A 20,352-nucleotide genomic window follows, 5' to 3' on the forward strand; every position below is an offset into this window, starting at 1 on the left:
TAAGTTGGCAGGGCATGCTCAAACGTGAGTCCCTTGCTCACTTTGCCACTGGATTCAAGATAGCCTGGCTGATGAGGGGTATGATCCAAAAACCGGTCCCAGGATGCTTGCTTTCGGTCCAGGGAAGACATGGCTTGGCAGTTCGGGCTGGACTGTTCCCATGAGGCACAGGGTCAGACTGATTTGCATGTGGCCATGTCTGAACTGGGGTGGCAGAGTGAGCTAAAGAATGGTGATGGAATAAACCCAGATCAGTTGACTGGGGGTGAGCGTTTGATTTGCTCAAACGCTCTGTCCATCATCCCCTTTGGTATCGCTGTGTTCGTCCTAAGTTGGCAGGGTATGCCGAGACGTGGGTCCCTTGCTCACTTTGCTAATGGATTCAAGCTAGGCTGCCTGATGACGGCTGAATAGCCAGAAACTGGTACCAGGATGCTTATTTCCGGTCCAGGGAAGACATGGCTTGGCAGTTCCGGCTGAACTGTACCCATGAGGCACAGGATCAGACTGGGGTGGTGGAGTGAGCTAAAGAATGATGATGGATTAAATCCAGATGACTTGACCTTGGGTGAGTGTTTGATTTGCTCAAATGCTCTGTCCCTCATCCCCTTTGTTATTGCATTGTTTGCCATAAGTTGGCAGGGTATGCTCAGACGTGAGTCCCTTGCCCACATTGCCTCTGGATTCAAGATAGCCTAGCTGATGAAAGTTATGAACCCGAAACCGGTCCCAGGATGCTTGTTTCTGGTCCAGGGAAGACATGGCTTGGCAGTTCGGGCTGGACTGTTCCCATGAGGCACTGGGTCAAACTGATTTTCATATGGCCATATCTGAACTGGGGTGACGGAGTGAGCTAAAGAATGGTGATGTATTAAACCCAGATCAGTTGAATGGGGGTGAGTGTTTGATTTGCTCAAACGCTCTGTCCATCATCCCCTTTGGTATTGCTTTGTTTGCCATAATTTGTCAGGGTATGCTCAGACGTAAGTCCCTTGCTCACTTTGCCACTGGATTCAAGATAGCCTGGCTGATGAGGGTTATGAACCCGAAACTGGCCCCAGGATGCTTGTTTCCGGTCCAGGGAAGACATGGCTTGGCAGTTCTGACTGGACTGTTCCCATGAGGCCTATGGTCAGACTGATTTGCATATGGCCATGTCTGAACTGGGGTGGCGGAGTGAGCTAAAGAATGGTGATAGATTACACCCAGATCTGTTGACTGGGGGTGAGTGTTTGATTTGCTCAAACGCTCCATCCATCATCTCATTTGGTATCACCGAGGTATGACAAACACAAACAGACATTGCAATGTCGCAGAGGCAGAGGGCAGCAGGTCACACACCTAGCACGCCATATGACTAGGCATACTCACCCAAAATCCATGCACGCACGGGAAGCAGATTTGCCATAAGCTGGGTCACAATGCTGTTACGCAAGATGTAGGAGTCATGGGCCGAGCCTGGGAATCTGGCACACTCGTGGGAGATGATCACACATTAATGGAGTGGTAATGTTTGTGATTCCTGCAAAGGTGCGCACTTGCCTTTGGTGGCACAAGGCCAACATATGTGCAATCAATGGCAGTAACAACATGGGGGATGTGCCCAGGGGGATAGAAGTCTCCCTTCACAGAAACAGGGAAACAGGCACCATACTCTTGGAACTGGGAATGGGACTTCCTGCACTGGACTCTATATAGCTGCCACCACTAGACTCAACCCTCCCTGGGGAATCCAGAAAACCATAACTGCGCTCAGGGGATAATCTACCCTCCAGAGATAATTTCTACCTGGCAAAGGACCTCTCAGCCTCTGCCATTCTCTCCTGCACACCCAGCTGCTCTATCTCCTTGGCATGCACTAACCTGAGCTTCTCCAAAGCCAGCTGGTGCTCCCTCTCTACCCTCCTATCTACCCACTCCCCTGGGGACAGGGAAAAGGGATGGGGTGCTGCACCTGACACTGGACCCAGCAAGGGTCTCCCTATCTATGGAGTCTTCACTATCTGCTGGCGCCCATGCACTCTCATCTTTTTCCTCTTCTTCAGACTCTTCAGGGATTCCCACAGACCCACCACCCTCATGGCATGCGGCCCGGGCCCTATCTTCCTCACTGCGCTCACGTTCCCATTCATCCTTCTGCCACAGGATCAGGTTGTCCCTCAGTTTGGACAGGGTGTCTGGCCCATTCACTGCTATTTCTCTTTCTTCACAGAACTCTACCAATTCATCCACCCGGTATCTAAACAGACCACAGAAATTAAATTCAGACTCTATCTTGGCAGGACGCTCAGGGACACGTGCAACACAGGGGACCTAACAGTCTGGGATGAAGCAAGAGTACACAATCTAAAAATGGCATTCTTTAAGGGAAGAAATAATGGAACTAAAAAACACAATAATCCCCAAAATGTGATTATCTAAAATGCAGAGTTTTGTGGTGCAGCTGCGGTACAGTGCAAACGCAAGTCCAATTTCCCACCACTGACCAACAATGTTATAAATGGGATTTCCAGTTGGCTAAGGCTTGCGCCAAAGTCAGCCAGAAACCACCACTCTACGTCAGGGCAAGGATGTCACCCGCCAAGATAACCCCGAGCAGTCAGGCGTATCCCAGAGGCGATGTGTAAAGCGTTTGCGCCCGCACCCAGCAACAACGCCCAAGGCTCATCACAAAGGAAACTCCACACAAGGTTATATATAAAAACGGCCATTGTATTATGCCAAACACATTAGATAATAAATACACACTTTACAATGTGCCATATGCATGGGCAGAATTTACAGGGGATTATATACATGGGACAGGGCCACATAAGCCACTGTCAGGAATATGCACTTTTAGAACTAGTACTTGGTAGAATTAGTACTTTGTAGGAATAACACTTCGCAGAAATAGCACTTTTAGAACATAGCACATAATTCCCTAACCACCTTAGGAAAATATCACGCAGGGAACCATGAACTCACTAGTATAACTATACTAGGAAAAACAACCTCCTAAGTATAGCAATACATTGAGAGGTATAGGCAAAACGACATTACACATGATGCAGAAATCACATTTGGCAGGTAATCACAAATTGTGCAAAGATCACATAGGGCCAAAAACATGTACCCCACACAAGGGCACGACACCAGAACTGTCCCACAGGTGAACTGGCCTCTCAGGGGCTGAAACACCCTGTGTCCAGCAAAGTCAGGGCAGGCTGCGCAGGCAGCCAACAGAAGAAATGCGCAAAGGGGCAAGCCTAAATGAAGCACCTGCCCACTAAGTGCTGGGCATCTCCTTTGAGCTCTAATTAACCCTGGTGCCCAAACACAATGTGGGAGCCTCGTGGGCTCTGTAGAACTGTGTGCCCGGAAGCCTCGTGGGCACTGAAGAACTGTGTGCCCGGGAGCCTCGTGGGCTCTGAGGCAAATGCTGCCCACTGTGGGGGGAGCGGCCCGCTGCCAGCCAGGGTCGCTCTACCTCCCGTCATGCCCCCTTCGTGGTTTGAGCTTCGTGGGCTCTAAAGAACAATGCCCCCGGGAGTCTCGGGGCTCTAGAAACAAATGCCCCCTTAGATGGGGGACTCGAAATAAGTAATTGCTGCCTGGAGCGTTGTAGTGACCTCTCTGTGGACTCAGGAAAAAAATGGCCCGCTCAGAGCCTTATAGGCTAGAAATTCAGTAATGCCCCCTTCAATGTGGCCCACAAACAAAGATAGCACAGGCAGGAGGGGGCGGGCACTGGCAATGTGCCCCGATGCCCCCTCCAACAAAAATGGCCCCCGGAGCCCTCATGGGCTCGAAATCACCAGCAGGAGGGGCAGGCACCAGCAATGCCCCCCAACACCCCCCTCTTCCCACAACACTGGCCCGAGGATCCCCACTCCCCGGTGGGCCTGCGGGGCTTCTCCGGCGGCCTGCAAGCGGCGGGTTGGGCTCTCTCTCGGGAGAGCCTCAACGGGGAGGAAGGACGCTTCTTTCTCTGGCCGGTATCCGGGTGGCTGCAGGGCTCCCTACACGCCCGGGGCTCTCCCTCGATGACAGGGGCCCTGGGTGGGAGCAACACGTCGTCATGCTCGGGGTCCGCCTTCTTTTCCAGGAGCGCGGGGAGGCCTCCCGTCCGCCTCCTGTTTGGCACATAGCACTTCCGGTCGCGCTAGGCCGCAGCCCGGAGCTGATTCTTCTCGCGGCTCGGGCACAACGAGGGGTAGGCTCCCTCTTCAAGATAAGGCCCCTGGTGGGGTGGTCAAAGCATAAATACGTGGGTTGGCACCCCTAAAGTAACTAATAAAACGGGGTGGGCTCCTGTGAAGGTAATGGAAAATAGCAGCAATCCTGCAGGGTGGGCACTTGCTCTGAAATAGTAAAAAAGGGGGGGATTCCCATGCCGGGGAATCCCTTGACTTAGGGATTGCAGCGCTGGGCTGCAGATGAGAACAGCAGCACTCCTGGGCAGGAAAATCAAGCGCTGCCGGGTCTGCTGGGCGGGGTCCTCAGAGGGGCGATTTCGTCCGCGCAGTTGCTGATCCACTTCGTGAGGTTGTCGGTGGCCTGGCTGGGGTTCGCTGAGCTGGCAGGAGGGTGCTGGCTCAGGGAAGCGGCGAGCTGGTTGGCTGTGATCTTGTTCCAGCTTCTGCGGGCAACCTGTTGCTGGTGGTGATGGATCGTCGTTCTTTTGAAGGTGAAGTGTACGCAGCTGTGGTCCGTCCAGTGGAGTTCTGTGGCGTGGCTGAAGGCGATGTCTTTGCTGGATGAGAAGACGGCGTCGAGTGTGTGTCCGGCGAGGTGGGTGGGGGCGCTCACCAGTTGCTTCAGTCCAAGGTTGGCGAGGTTGTCAAGCAGGGTGCTGGTGTTGCGGTCGTTGTTGTTCTCCAGGTGGAAGTTGAGGTCCCCCAGGAGGATGTAGTCAGCGGAGGGGAGGGCATGCGGGCTGACGAAGTCGGCGATGTCCTCGCTGAATTGAGTGCGTGGTCCTGGGGGTCGGTAGATCAGGGTGCCTCTGAGGGTGGTCTTCGGGTCGGTGTGGATCTGGAAATGCAGGTGTTCGGCGGTGGTTAGGGTGTTGTCGGTGCTAGTCGTGATTCGGATGGTGTTCCTGTGGATGATGGCGATGCCTCCACCCATCTGGTTGGCGGTGCGGTCCCTCCGGGTGATCTTGTAGCCCTCTGGGATGGCGATGGCGATGTCGGGCGCTGAAGAGGCGTTCATCCAGGTCTCCGTGATGAAGGCAACGTCTGGGGCTGTGGCGTCTAGGAGGTTCCAGAGTTCGATGGCGTGTCTGTGGACGGAGCGGGTGTTGAGCAGGATGCACTTGAGGTGTTTGCTGCTGGTGTTCCGCTTGGCAGGTGCTGGTGCCGGGCAGGTCCGGATGCAGGTGAACTTGCAGGCGTGGCAGCTGAAGGGTCCGTGGGGTGGCTCGGTAGCATCCTGGGAATCGGCCGGAGTTGAGTGCGATGAGGGCGGCGGCGGTGTATGTCAGGCGGGTTGGCCGGGGTCCTCGTGGGCCAGGGGTCCTGGCACTGGGCGCGGTCCAGGCGCGGACGGGCGCAGACGGGCTTACCTTTGGCGCGCCTTCGGCGCACAAACTGCGCACCCGCTGCGCGTTACCGCTGCGCGTTCGCACGGTCGCCATATATGGCGAAGTGCGCGGGGGCGGAGCAGCTGGGAGGCGGGAGCGGGGAGGGTACAGAAGGCAAAAGGGGCGGGGTTAGCGGCGGTGGCGGGAAGCGGGAGGGAGGACGAACGGCGGCAAAAAACAGGAAGGAAAATACAGTTACAATAAAACAGGCAATACTAAACGACAAAACAATCTAAATACAGCAAAAACAGCAGGGGCAGGTCAGTCGAGCACGGACCACGCCGCTCGGGGGCAGGGGGCGTGGTCACGCGGCGGCAGGCAGCAACGAGGCAGTCAGGCAGGGAAGGCACACGCAGCAGCTGGTGGCCGTGCGGCGCGGGGTTGTCCTAGAACTAGGTCACACTCACCTGCGTCGCACGGTCGCCATATATGGCCAAGTGCGCGGGGGGGCGGAGCAGCTGGGAGGCGGGAGCGGGGAGGGTACAGAAGGCAAAAGGGGCGGGGTTAGCGGTGGTGGCGGGAAGCGGGGAGGGAGGACGAACGGCGGCAAAAAACAGGAAGAAAAATACAGTTACAATAAAACAGGCAATACTAAACGACAAAACAATCTAAATACAGCAAAAACAGCAGGGGCAGGTCAGTCGAGCACGGACCACGCCGCTCGGGGGCAGGGGGCGTGGTCACGCGGCGGCAGGCAGCAACAAGGCAGTCAGGCAGGGAAGGCACACGCAGCAGCTGGTGGCCGTGCGGCGCTGGGGTGTCCCGACCGACCTGCGCCTGACCCAAGACCACCTCTCCTTCAGGAAGAAGCTCAAGACCTGGCTGTTCGAGCAGTAACGGCACCCCCCCCCCTTTAGCGCCTTGAGACCCTACAGGTAAGTAGTGCGCTCTATAAATGTCTTTGATTGATTGATTGACTTTAGGTACAAAAGTCAATAAGAAGTCCAGCAAGGTCTTTAGGCAGGCAGGGGGGCAAAGGCTGGGCCCGGGAGCCAGCTCACAGGGCCCTCCAGGCAGGAAGGCAGTCCCCATTGCCGGTTCTCCTCGCGCCCAGCAGCAGCAGCAGGCCCCCCTCAAATTAGGATCAGGAGAAGAACATGGGGTCACAGCACCTCTTTTATACACCAAATCCCTTTGTTTAGGCTTCAGGGTGAAGGGAAAAACCAGGCGCAGCTGGTTCTGAAGCACTCTGTTGTGCTCAGCCACTCTTCCCATTCACTAGTCAGGCTAGGGTCATCAGTCTCACGACAGGGGGCGAAGCCAGCATTGTGTAAGGAGTCCCAGCCCTATTCAGGTCCCAGGTGCACCCCTCCCTCACAATAATCATGCAGATCTCTCCACTCACCACCGGGGCAGACCCATCCTGACTCCTGGAGCCAGGCTCACCAGCCAGCTCCAGCCAATTTACAAGCCAGACAGCCAATTCACATAATTTACACAGACAGGCCAACTTCTAGAAGTGGCACTTCCACACTAGACACAATCATGCCGCACACATCATTGCGCAGCATTTAATCACACGAGGCGCACATACCAAACTCAAGCTTGCACTCCCCACGCATCAGGAACTACCAGGGACACATACATTCCCCCATGCATTCCCATGGGGGGGCAGGCCAACCTCACTACACGCCCGCACTTTACCCTGGGACACAGTGGTAAAGTTCGCAAAAGCAAAAATAATCACTAACACCAGGTCACCATAAAAAGCAAAAAGTTTAGGGGTGAACCTGCCAGAAGGGCGAAGTCCAACACTCCGCCACCCAAATATCGGTGCCTCATGTGATTGTATGGCAACCAAATCATGGTAGCTACCGCCTGGCCCCAGCGGTGCGTCACCAGCACCCCCCATTCATACAAGAGTGGTAGTGATAGCCAGAGAGACATGGGAAGATGGCGATTGGCATGCTCCGCCACCCAAATAGTGGCGCCTAATTTGATTGTATGGCACCCAAATCACGGTAGCAACCGCCTGGCCACAGCGGTGTGTCACCAGTACCCCTCATTCACACAAGAGTGCTAGTGATAGGCATGGAGACATGTCCAAATGGCTGTTGGCATGCTCCGCCACTCAAATCGCGGTGCCTCATGTGATTGTATGGCACCCAAATGGTGGTAGTTAGCGCCTGGCCCTAGCGGTGTGTCACCAGCACCCTCCATTCACACAAGTGCGATATTGATAGCCATAGAGACATGGGAAGAAGGAGGTTGGCATGCTCCATAAATCATGGGGGAAGGATCACTTGTCCTGCATAACCAGGGTATGCAGGTAGGTACGTGGTGTCTCACAAATTAAAAGACCCTCATGCACGTGTATTCTGAGTGTTCGTAGCGGTATATGTTGTCTCCCCGCTCTTTTATACACATGTGTGCATAATCCTTGGGTCAGTATTCATGCACCCTCCGCCTGGAGGATTTACCCTTGCTTAAAACAGTAGTGATTGTGGAAAGTGAGGTGGTAGGGAAGTGAGTTAAAATACTCGGACAGCCAGATACCTAACTTTATTGGGTCTGGATTCGGGTAGCCCAAACAAAGGGGGGGCAGTTGGATCTGGTGCTGCTTTGGAATGGTTAGGAATTCAAGCGCACTGTATGGTGTGTATTAAAAAATGGTCGACATGTTTCAGCCTCGTTGCCTGTATAGGTCGGTGGGCTTTCTTCAGGACCAGTGCAAATAGGAAAAAAGAAAAGGTGAAAATAAGTGAAGAATATGACCTGTATTCAGTCAGTCCACGGTCGCATTGTACCTGGTGAAATGCGTGAGCGCACTTCTTCGGGTCAGGGGCTAGGAGAAGGTGCCTAACTGTGGCGTGACTCCTCCCGCGTAGCTTGTGCTATCGCTGCCTGGTTCTCTATCTACCTTTCTCACTATGACAATCTGTACATGTTTGGGTACAGGCTTGTGCCCTTCTCTATAGAATTGTTGAAGGTATCTTCTCAAAACATTTCCTCTCTAAAGTAAAAATTCGACCTCTGTCCGGCTGGACAAGTCTTACTTAATATAGTTTCCAATGTGTCTATATTTATTCTGCGTTCTAAATCCCTTTGTGCATGGGACCACTGTTGTCTTCATTAATATGTTCCCCGAGGTCCTGTGCTGACTCGTTTGGGTGCCCTTGTTGTTATTTATCATGTGATTGTATGGCACCCAAATCGTGGTAGCTACAGCCTGGCCCCAACGGTGTGTCACCAGCACCCCCCCATTCACACAAGTGTGGTAGTGATAGCCATAGAGACATGGGAAGACGGCGGTTGGCACGCTCCGCCACCCAAATCGCGGTAGCTACCGCCTGCCCCCAGTGGTGTGTCCCTGCCATGGAGCATGCCCTAGAGCCAATGGGAGCCTTGATTGCGGTGGTATGATGAAATTTTGAAAATCGCGGTAGGCATGCTCCGCCACCGCGGAGGCAGTCATTGGATGTTTTTGGAAGATACACTATTGCGGTAGCGCACACCGGTCCCCTGCGGTGTGTCACCGCCATGGAGCATGCCCTAGAGCCAATGGGAACCTTGATTGCGGTGGCATGATGCAATTTTGAAAATCGTGGTAGGCATGCACCGCCACTGCGGAGGCGGTCATTGGATGCTTTTGAAAGATGCACCATCGTGGTAGCGTGCACGAGGCCCCTGCGGTATGTCACCTTCATAGAGCAGACCCTTTAGCCAATGGGAACCTTGATTGCGGTGGCTTGATGCAATTTTGAAAATCGCGGTAGGCCTGCTCCACCACCGTGGAAACTGTCATTGGATGCTTTTGAAAGAGGCAGACCTCGACCACCAATTGCTGCAGTTTAGCACCTTTGAAATGACCCCGGGCGGCTATGTATGTCTGGGAGGGAGCCTCACATTTCCACTGATGCCAGAGCCTACTGCCAGAGCCCCCTGACCTGCTGCTGCTGCCTCCAGGGACTGCTGCTTGAGACCCCTCTGCTGCCTCCAGGGACTGCTGCCTGAGACCCCTCTTCTGCTGCTGCCCCCAGGAATTGCTGCCTGAGACCCCTCTTCTGCTGCTGCCTCCAGGGACTGCTGCCTGAATCCCTCTTCTGCTGCTACCTCCAGGGACTTCTGCCTGAGACCCCTCATCACCCAATCCCACCTCAGTTGTTCCATGTCCACAGTGATGGCAAGGACAGAGAAGATCTGTGCCAGTCCATTCACAAGCGAGGAGCTGGAGGTCCTGGTGGACGAGGGGCTCACACAGTACCTAAGGCTGTATGGTGCCCCAAATTTTGTGGTAAATCCTCAAAAGTAGAGGTGTAGGGCAGGGGGGAACACATGTAGTTGGACTGATGCAGTATGTGCCTGAGGGTGTGGGGTTGTGTCATGCACTGCCAAACATGCTATCTCCAGGGTAAAAGTGTGTGTTCCAATGTCACAGGTTTCCCTGACTACAGCTGTAGGTATGAGTGAACTGGGTTGTGTTGTCATCCATACAGTGACACAGTAGGTTGTTCATGCAGGAGTCAGGACTTATTGCTTGGCTGAATGGCTGTGTGTGCCCCTGTTGTCCATCTCAGTGTGAGCCTAGATGGCTGCTATACTGATAGATGTTGGAACATTACACTGTGTCACTGATCATTTCCCCCTCTTGTCTCCCATACCTGCAGCTCAAGGTACACCAGCGTAAGGCCGTGTGGCGAGCCATGGCAGCCAAGGTGCGAGCTCTGGGGGTCTCTAATCGATGGCACACCCACTGCCACAAGAGGTGGGACGACATCAGCTGGCTGGCAAAGAACATGGCAGAGATTATCTTGGAGCTGCTTCCTCGCACTGGGCGTTTAGCACGGCGCAGATTTACACCACTAATGGGCCGCATCTTGGCGGGGACTCAGCCTGAGCTGGATGCAAGTTTGAATAAGCATCAGCAGACAGCCAGGGGTGAGTAAATGGGGAGGATGACTTTGGCTGGGAGTGGCTGCATGTGCACAAAGCCTGGGCCGGCGCTGGCCTATATGTTATGTTAAATCTGCTTCTATAGCGCATGGCTACCCCAGCAACGGGGCGTCCCAGTTGCTGGGGTATGATGTTGGTGGTGTGATGCAATGGCGGGTAAGTGGCTGCTGGGCTGGGTGCCAGTGTCATGCATTTGCCCTACCTGTACTTACAAAGGTAATTTTCCATGCTGGGCATTTCCATTGCAGTCTGAGTTGTGCTATCAGGTTTCTTTTCCATTGGGGTAGTCTGGGGAATCACATTGGGAGGGAACGGCAGTGTTTCCAATCTGAGTGTGACTTCATCAATGCGTTCATTGCATGCACCCATATTGCGGAGGCCTAGACATCTGATAACAATGTGCAACAGCCTTTTGGCCCCAAAGTACAACATGGTGGGTGGCATTGGCTCATCGCCATTGTGGACTGTTATGTTGTAGTCTGTGTCTGTGTTGTCCTCTACTGTTCCATCTAGATCTGTCAGTGGCAACAAGTGGTGTGCCCCTATCATATCCCTAGGTGTGCGAAGAGCTAGTTGTGTGTCTGGTTGAATAGAGCCACAAGCAGGGTGCTGTGTGGCCATCACATGGCTAAATCATGACTGAAAATCTGGGTTCCACGCACTGTTTGAGCCTATATAGTGAGGTGCCGCGATGTGATTGCAGAGGGTGGTGTGCAACATGTAGATTTGGTCATCTTTTGTAATGCATTGCTTGCATAGGTTTTTCATGTTGCTGCCACTGACCAGACCCTACATTTCTCTCTCATGCAGAATCTCCTGTGGTCACGGAGGGACAGAAGACGGACACCAGTGGGGGTGAAACTAGCGCAACAGCTGCACAGAAACCCAGTGACACAGACGTCACCAGCGCCTCAGAGGGGGACCGGAGTCTGCAGGAGGAATCCCAGCGTGAGACGCAAAGTACCACATCATCTGATGCCAAGCGGGGATGCATCCATGTTGGCGGGCACAGGGAATGGGGACCCTGCATCATCTTCAACCACACAGCGGCCAGTGCCCACCCGCCCAGCCACTTTCTCAGGTGCTGCTGTGTCCGGGTCAGGAAGAGGGGACAAGTTACCTTCACACCTGGCACAGTTGCCCCTACCCCTGTTCCTCCTGCTGCCATCAGTGCTAAGTCTGTTGATCTTTTGCGCCAGCTGTGTGTCGACCAGACAGCTCTCCTCAATGCCTTTATTGACCATGACAAAAAATTGGCCCCGGTGGTTGCTTTCATGGAGGGCATACATTCAGACGTGGGTGGGCTGCATCGACTGTCCAGGCTTTGTTCTCTACAATGACCTCTGCCCTTCAACAGGCACATACTCCCAGTCCAGCTCCGGAGACTTTGTCCACCCCCTGGCAGTGTCCACGTCTGACGATAGTGACCTCGGTCCACAGACCTCAAAGTCACGATACAGCACACGAAGTACACAGCAGCAACAACCCAAGTGGTCCCAGCCACAGACGCCATACCCACAGAAGACCAAAGCCACCTCAGAGCACAAAGACAAGGCAACACTAAAGCACAAAAAGCAAAGATGCAGACCTCAGGATCACATGCCTCAGAGGCATTCCCAGCTAAGGACTCTCCTGTCCCTAAAGCATCTCACAAAGAAAGGCATGCAGTTTCTGTGCCCACTGAGGAGGTGGTGCATGGCAAGGGTAAACTTCAGAAGGGCTCCAAGGCAGTTTCACCCACTACCTCAACTGCCATTCCAAAGCAGGGGAAGGAGGGCACTGTAGGGATTACACCTGTTAAACAGGGGCTGGAGGGTCAAAGGCGAAGCCAGGCGAAGCGTTCCGCTAGATCCAGCATGTCCCCAGAGGGAGCGCCAGCGTCTGCACCTGATGCAGTTCGTTGGAGAGTGTGCCTGTTATGTCCGCCCCACCTCCCACTTCTACCAAGACAGTGAGGCCATTTAGACTTCCATAGAAGTGGAAAGGCACCCCTCCACAGTCTCCCAGCCACACTGTGTCTCACGTCAGCATGACTACACCTCCATGTGCCACTACACCACCTGGTCCAAGCAGCCCTCTGGCTTGCCAAGCCACTGATAGCTCTACCTCGATTGGGCCGCTCTCTCCCTGGTCAAGTGCTCCAACTATCCCCGACACACAGCCAGCTCTCAGTCAGCCCGACAGCCAAGTCTGAGTGTTAGTCACCCTCAAACACTTGTCTCTCACACAGGTGGGCTTGTACTGCCCATTGTTACCCCCTGACTGTGTTGCTGATCATGGAAAGGTACAGTCACACATATTCCCTGTGCAGCTTCTCATGTACTTGCTCTGCACTTTGCCATGGACACTGGCCCATTCTGTTTAGCCCATGCCTATGCAGATTCTCATGTACTCGCTCAGCCCTTTGCCTAGGACATTGGCCTTGCTGTTTTGCCCTTACCTGTGCAGATTCTCATGTACTCACTCTGCACTTTGCCCTGGACACTGGCCTTGCTGTTTTGCCTTGCCTGTGCAGATTCTCATGTATTCGCTCTGCACTTTGCCCTGGACACTGGCCCTGCTATTTTGCCCTTGCCTGTGGAGATTCTCATGTACTCTCTCTGCACTTTGCCCAGGACACTGGCCCTGCTGTGTTGCCCTTACCTGTGCAGATTCTCATGTACTCGCTCTGCACTTTGCCCTGGACACTGGCTCTGCTGTTTGGCCCTTGCCTGTGCAGATTCTCATGTACTCACTCTGCATTTTGCCCTGGACACTGGCCTTGCTGTTTTGCCCTTACCTGTGCAGATTCTCATGTACTCGCTGTGCACTTTGCCCTGGACACTGGCCTTGCTGTTTTGCCCTTGCCTTTGCAGATTCTCATGTACTCGCTCTGCACTTTGCCCTGGACACTGGCCTTGCTGTTTTGCCCTTGCCTGTGCAGATTCTCATGCACTCACTCAGCACTTTGCCCCAGACACTGGCCTTGCTCTTTTGTCCTTGCCTGTGCAGATTCTCATAAACACGCTCTTCACTTTGCCCTGGAAACAGGCCTTGCTGTTTTGCCCTTGCCTGTGCAGATTCTCATGGACATGCTCTGCAATTTGCCCTGGACACTGGCCTTGCTGTTTTGCCCTTGCCTGTGCAGATTCTCATGTACTCGCTCTGCACTTTGCCCTGGACACTGGCCTTGCTGCTTTGCTCTTGCCTATGCAGATTCTCATGGACATGCTCTGCACTTCGCCCTGGACACTGGCCTTTCTGTTTTGCCCATGCCTGTGCAGATTCTCATGTACTTGCTCTGCACTTTGCCAAGGACACTGGCCTTGCTGTTTTGCCCTTGCCTGTGCAGATTCCCATGGACACGCTCTGCATTTCGCCCTGGACACTGGCCTTGCTGTTTTGCCCTTGCCTGTGCAGATTCTCATGGACATGCTCTGCACTTCGCCCTGGACACTGACCATACTGTTTACCCATGCCTGTGCAGATTCTCATGTACTCGCTCTGCACTTTGCCCAGGACACTGGCCTTGCTGTTTTGCCCTTGCCTGTGCAGATTCTCATGGACATGCTCTGCACTTTGCCCTGGACACTGGCCTTGCTGTTTTGCACTTGCCTTTGTAGATTCTCATGTACTCACTCTGCACTTTGCCCTGGACAATGGCCTTGCTGTTTTGTCCTTGCCTGTGCAGATTCTCATGTACTCGCTCTGCACTTTGCCCTGGACACTGGCCTTGCGGTTTTTTCCATTCCTGTGCAGAATCTCATAAACTCGCTCTGCACTTTGCCCTGGACACTGGCCTTGCTGTTTTGCCCTTGCCTGTTCAGATTCTCATGGACATACTCTGCATTGTGTGCCTTGTTCTTCTCTTCTCCTCTCATTGTGCCTATCTGTGCAATATGTAAAAAAAACAGTTGCCCTTGTTGTCTATATTACTGAATGAAGTTATTTTTCTGTGTGTATGCATTTTACTGTGCCACATGGTCTCTGTGGCACTTCAATATAGTCTATGTTTTGGCTCACTTTCTATTTTTTGCAGGGGTGACATGGACTTCAGTGCTTCCTGACCCGGATACTTGTGGGGGCAATAATGTCAACTTCTAATGGAAAGCAGTTGTTATTTCAGGCTGGACAGGGTCATCATGTATGTGTGTTCTACCTTTATGTGTGTCCAGTGGTGTGTGGTCATCCTGTGATGGCCAGTCATCCTAGTCCGATGGCTTACTTTCCATGTGTGCTCCAGGAAGGTCAGGAAGTGTGCAGTGTACAGGGGGTGAGTATGTTGGGAGTGTTGATGTGTGCATGCCCCTGCATTGTCAAGTACACAAGTATCACCCAGGTGTTGTATGCCTGTTGTTTTGATTGTTCAGCCCTGAGGATGTGGTTGTGTGCCTATGTGTGACTTGTATGTTTTGCACTGTGCAATGTATTCGTGTGTCCTTGCAGTTCTGTCTGACTCCTGCTTGTTGTTTTGTCACTTGTCAGTATGTAGAGTGTGTGACTGGAAAGTCAGTGTAGTGTTTTGTTGATCCTCCATGTGTCTGGTTACTGTCTATGGTGACTGAGCAGACATGCTGCTCCACAGTGCCATTGTGGTTTTGTTTTCTCGTGCATTGCTGTCACATGGTGCCTTCTTGACTCCAGTGTGGCATGTTGTGTGTGGTGTCATTACCATCCCCTATCTGTGCTTCAGGTGCCTTACCATTGTGGGTCTGCACTCCATCCATTTGTGTATGGTACACTCCTGCCATGTCCCTTACAGACATGCAGTACACTTCAGTTTGATTTCAGCTGTCCCCTTGGTTTCCATGTTTGTGTGCATCCCCATCACTTCATCTGTGTCACTGTGCTGTGTGGTGCAGTTATTTGGCCAGGATCAATGTGTCACTCAGGGCATTGCCCCTATGGGTTGTATGGTCTTGTGCTGTTTGGCAGTCATGGTTGCTCATCTGCAGGTCAACTGTGTGTGCTGCCCATTCCTCTGGTCAAGGTGTTTCCACCTTTGTGTCCCAGACTTGTGCATCTGTTGGTATTGTGTTGTATGTATGTGTGTTGGCGTTGGTATTACTTCACTTCCTGGGTGTGCTGTTGTCTTTGTGCTATGCTGATTGTTGTTGTGTGGGTTGCTGTTCTGTCACTAGTGGCTGTGGGTGGCTGGTATGCTTGGTGTTCACACACTGCTTGTTGTGCATGCAGTGCTGTGTGTGTATGTTGGTTTGTCAATGCCTGGTGTACATCCCCTGGTGTCCTGCTGTGTTTGCTATGTGATTAATTTGCCAGTGCATCAGTTGTTTGTTTGATGTGGCTTTTTTGTTCTGTGATGGTGCACTTCTTGTGTGTATTGTGGTATGTTGTCTGTGCATTGTTCCTGACTGATGAGGTTGTGCACTCCTGTTGCGTCTCTGCTCCCATTGCCTTTACACAGTTTTGCTGCACATGGCATGTCTGTTGTTGTTGTGGTTCTGTGTGCGGTTCTCTAGGGTTATGAGTGTGTCTGTTGTTTTTGTGCAGACATTTTTTCTGGCATCCCTGTGTGTGTGTGTGATGTTTGTGGCTACCCCCAGGATGTGTGCTTGTTTGTGTGTGCATAGACTGGCAGGTATTGCCAGCCTTCAGTGTGTTTGACACTGGTGTTGTGTGCTGCTGGTGTGAGTGAGGGTATGTGTGTACATTCCTACTGGTGTTTGGCAGTCATGGAGTGTGTCAATGGGCCCTGTGTGTTGTGCTGCTGGTGTACTCCTGTGAAGTAGTTGTGTACACGTGTGGCTGTTCACAGTTTGACTTCAGAGCCTTCCTTTCATCCTTGTGCCTATACATGGTTTGCTTGCTGTCTCCCTATGTTGTTGCACTGTGATGTCTGTGGTTTGACTTCACTGACTGTACAGGCCATGTGTGCTTTGATGGTCTGAGTGTGTTGTTCTGTGTTTCTTGTCTTGCATGTGATGTACATATGTGTGTTGTGTGTCTCCGTGGCCTTCCATTTGTGTGTGGCCAACTTTGGCTTTCCTATTTGTTGTGCTCCATTGTTGTTGGCATGTGGAGTGTGTATGTGTCTGTGTGACAGTCTGTGGTATGTATGTGTGGCTATGCAGGCTGTGTGTCCATTTTGAGTGTGCTGTTGTTGTGGTGTGTGTGTTTCCCTGGTCCTGTGCTACTGTGCTGTGTGTTTTGTACCTGGGCAGCCACTCCTGCAGTGGCTGTCTCCCTGGTTGTTTTTTGTGTGGTGCAGGGTGTGAATTGACCTGTCTTGTTGTTGTGTATGGGGGTGCACATGACCATGTGCCTTCATGGGATGTGCTTATATGTGGTGGCCCTGTGGTGTTTGTGCTCTTCCCATGCCTGGCGCCGGCCCTGCCTTCTGCATTGTGCGCATGTATTCCCTTGTGTTCACCACTGCAGTGACGTGACCGGGATATTGCTGCATGATCGCGGAAGATGTGTATCCAGGATGCGGAGGGGTGACTTGGTGGCAGGTGGGTCACATGTGGGTGCCCTTGTGGATGTGTTCCTGTCCCCAGCAGTGTGTCTGATATGGATTTGGACTCTGAGTCAGGCCATGTGCGGTGTGTTGTGTTTGTATTATTGCGTGTCTGCGGCGGTCCATGAATTGTTGGTGATATAGCAGGTACAGCACCGGAAATACGTATAGAGCTGGATCCATAGCGGTCTTTGACCGGGTGGTGTGGACCGGGACTCTGGTTTTGTGCTCCGCTGTCGTGCTTCCGCCATCTCTGAGTGGGCGGTTTCTCTGCTACGGTGCATTTGCTTGTTTGGGGCATTTTAATTTGTGGAGCGGGCGGACGTCATTCCGCATGGCGGTGAGTCTCCATTGACTCCCACCGCCGCGGTGGCAGGCGCACTTCGTACGGGGGCGGATGGCAAATGGGCTATATTTGGCCATACTAATATGGTAGACATTAGAACCGCTGCTCGCGGGCAGAAACAAGCATTTTTTCCACACCACCAGCACCGCGGTGGTACCCCCGCCCGACATCCTTAGTGTACCCAGTCCACTCCTCCTGCCTGCTCCACCAGTCCCTTCCCAACCCAGCCCCACAGAAACAAAAAAAAAAATTATATTAACCTTGCTATTATCTTTTTATTTTTCCCCTTTCCACTGCTCTGAGGGTAGGGGGGTGACGGTCCTCCACTGTTAACATTTAGAAAACATTGAGTTAACACGGATCTCATAATCCTGAGGATAGCGGCCACGCCTAATCAAAGTGAGTCTGAGGCAGACAGCATCTGCAAATGAGCGAAAAAAACTTTCTATTAAGAACAATCAATTGATACCAAGCAAAGCGCTCCCTTTCAGAATGTGTGAAGAAATTAACACCATCAATTCTAATTAACGAAACAATAATACGGAAACAAAGAAAATCGTGTTGTGCTGATTACATGAACCGTAAGGCAATTTAATTAGAGAAAGCCGTGGAGAAGGAAGCAATTGCTTTTATCCCGATTGTGAGCAGGAAAATAAGGTAAATTATCCGGCAAAACTCGAACTGAGCTACAGCTCCGTGAATCTAAGTTAACTATTCAGGAGACTGCATTTGAAGAAATCAAAGTGGCGATTATTTGACAGTAGATATTATATATATATCCGTGAGTAGCGATTTTTCTGCACGATCGATCATGCACAATTCACAACAGAAATCGCATCAGAGGAATTCAAGGGTACAGCTTCCATTGAGATTACAACTTTAATGTAACTCTCTCCATTTTCTGCATATGCGAATGAAAAGAGATATGTAGGCATTCCACAACCTGACACACCTGACCTTTTTTATTCATTAAATTTCCTATGTTTTTATTCTTCTCGGCTCTCTTATCAGTTTAGTAAATAGCAATGGATCAGCAGCTTTATTTACAGATTATCCTTGCAGTTTATCAGCCTGTTAAAGTGTAGGCAGGCTTTATCTTCTTATAAACACACCTCGATCAAGCATGTTTTGGAATATTCTGGAACTGTGTGCTGCTAGGCAGATGTGTATCTCGGGAACAACACTCCTCCCGGGGCTTGTGTTTCCATGACTGACTGTGTGGCAGGGTGGGCTGGCCATTGGGAGGGCTAACTCCACGCTTAAACATGTGCACATCCAAACAGCATTTGCCAGTGCAGTTAGTTAGGAAGAAATGTGACGTGTGCTTTGTAAACCCAATAAGGCAATAGAGTTCTGAAATCAGCTGGGCTAAGTCCGAACGATATTTCCTTCTTTGTGCTATCTGCTTTCCCAAAAGTCTTCCTTCGATGAACCCCTTCTTGCATCCCACCCTGAGATACATCTCAGGAAGGTTCAGCTTCTATTTTTGTAGAATGCTGGATGGTTGATTACAGGGGCAACTAACTACATTAGGGCAGGACTTAGGTAGGGAATGTTTCATTATTTGGTTCATTTTTAACACACTAACGCAGAGGTCTTCAAACTTTTGGATGCTGAGACCCCCCTGTCAACATTTTCAAGCGTAAGGACCCCCTCCTGACAAAAATGTCTAAACCTCTAGGTTATGAGGAAGGTGAGGGCCAAATTATGCGACAGGATTCACTAAATTGTGTGAGTAGAAAATGTAAATAATGTTCTGTGATGCTGCGTATTTTGGGGTAGCATTGCTTTATTATTTAGAATTTTTTTAAACACAGTAATACTGAGGAAAGATTTCACCCCATCAGTACCAGTTTATTAACACAATACAGCAATTAACATCAAAAAGATGTCTAGTCAACCGCTGTGAAGGGCCTCCCAATCCGCAGGAATACGCGCTGCCACATTAGAAGCTCACCTGGCCATGGCCGGGAGCAGCAAGGGTGCATTCAAACCGTGGTGGTCTTGTGCAGAGTTAAACAGTTTACCCATGCCCCTTTCCTCTCACCCCCTTACTTCCATCCCTCTCTTCTCTCCTCTCCCAACCCCGGATCCCTCTCTCACATTGCAGGCAGATGGTTATTAGCCCCAGGACAACTTTTGGTAACATTAGCGCCCTACAAATGTAAATAATAGGCAGAAGCAGGGGATCCACTAGACCCGAACTTCGGGGGTGGTGGGGGAGGGGGGTGTTAACACTCCCAGCCAGGGCTTGTCCAAGCACTGGTCGCACTCAGTGCAACAGTCTTTCCACCTTCTCCATGAATTCCCTCACTTCCACTCACCAACAATACACCTCATCTCTCTAAGGCACCTGTCTGACAAACATTTCATTTTTTTATAGCGTTACTCATAGTTTACTCACACTCATTTCTGTGATGTGCATGGTACATCTTCTTTGTACCAGGCACTTTAACCTTCTGCACGGTGTGGGTGACAAGAGTGCCCATGTGACTGCACGGTGAGCAATGCAACAGTGTGAGAGTATGGTAAAAGGAGTAACTGCAGGGTGAGTGTGGTGACCATATGAATTTGGGTTCGGCTGTAAGTGCAGATTGGGACGAATTAGTGCATGGTTAGTGATGGCCTTGTTTGAGTGAGCTACAGATTGAGTAGTAAGGGGGGACAGGTGAGTGGAGTGTCACATGAGTGCAGGGTGAGAAGTGTGCTCGTGTGATTGCAGGGTGAGGTACAGTGTGAACAATGCAAGCAAATTTTTAGTGCAGAGTGATCACTGTGAGAGCAGGGTGAGCGGGTGAATGTTGTGAGTGCATGTTGATCAGTGTGAGTGCATGGTGATCAGTGTGAGTGCAGGGTGAGCGGGTGAATAGTGTGAGTGCATGGTGATCAGTGTGAGTGCATTGTGATCAATGTGAGTGCATTGTGATCAGTGTGAGTGCATTGTGATCGCTGGGAGTGCAGGGTCAACGTGAACGTGAAGGCGAGAATGAGAAGTGAGTAGTTTAAAAGCAGGGTGCATTCCCAGAAACTTAAAGCGTAGGGTTTCAGATATAAGTTAAACTATAATGGCATTTATCATGGTTTGAGGGT

The 20,352-nt window shown here is 51.7% G+C and overlaps 1 protein-coding gene across 1 annotated transcript in view; it reads left to right on the plus strand.

Moving 5' to 3' along the window:
• LOC147697250 (uncharacterized) overlaps window positions 1-20,352 on the plus strand; it is a 91,779-nt gene that overhangs the window by 13,106 nt on the left and 58,321 nt on the right. Inside the window, exons 2-3 of the mRNA XM_086936125.1 lie at window positions 10,174-10,444; window positions 11,270-11,540. Coding sequence (XP_086792251.1) covers window positions 10,174-10,444; window positions 11,270-11,540 — 542 coding nt within the window. The remainder of the gene's footprint in view (window positions 1-10,173; window positions 10,445-11,269; window positions 11,541-20,352) is intronic.

This window comes from Lissotriton vulgaris, chromosome 8 (genome assembly GCF_964263255.1).
Source record: "Lissotriton vulgaris chromosome 8, aLisVul1.2, whole genome shotgun sequence".
Lineage (NCBI taxonomy): Eukaryota > Metazoa > Chordata > Amphibia > Caudata > Salamandridae > Lissotriton > Lissotriton vulgaris.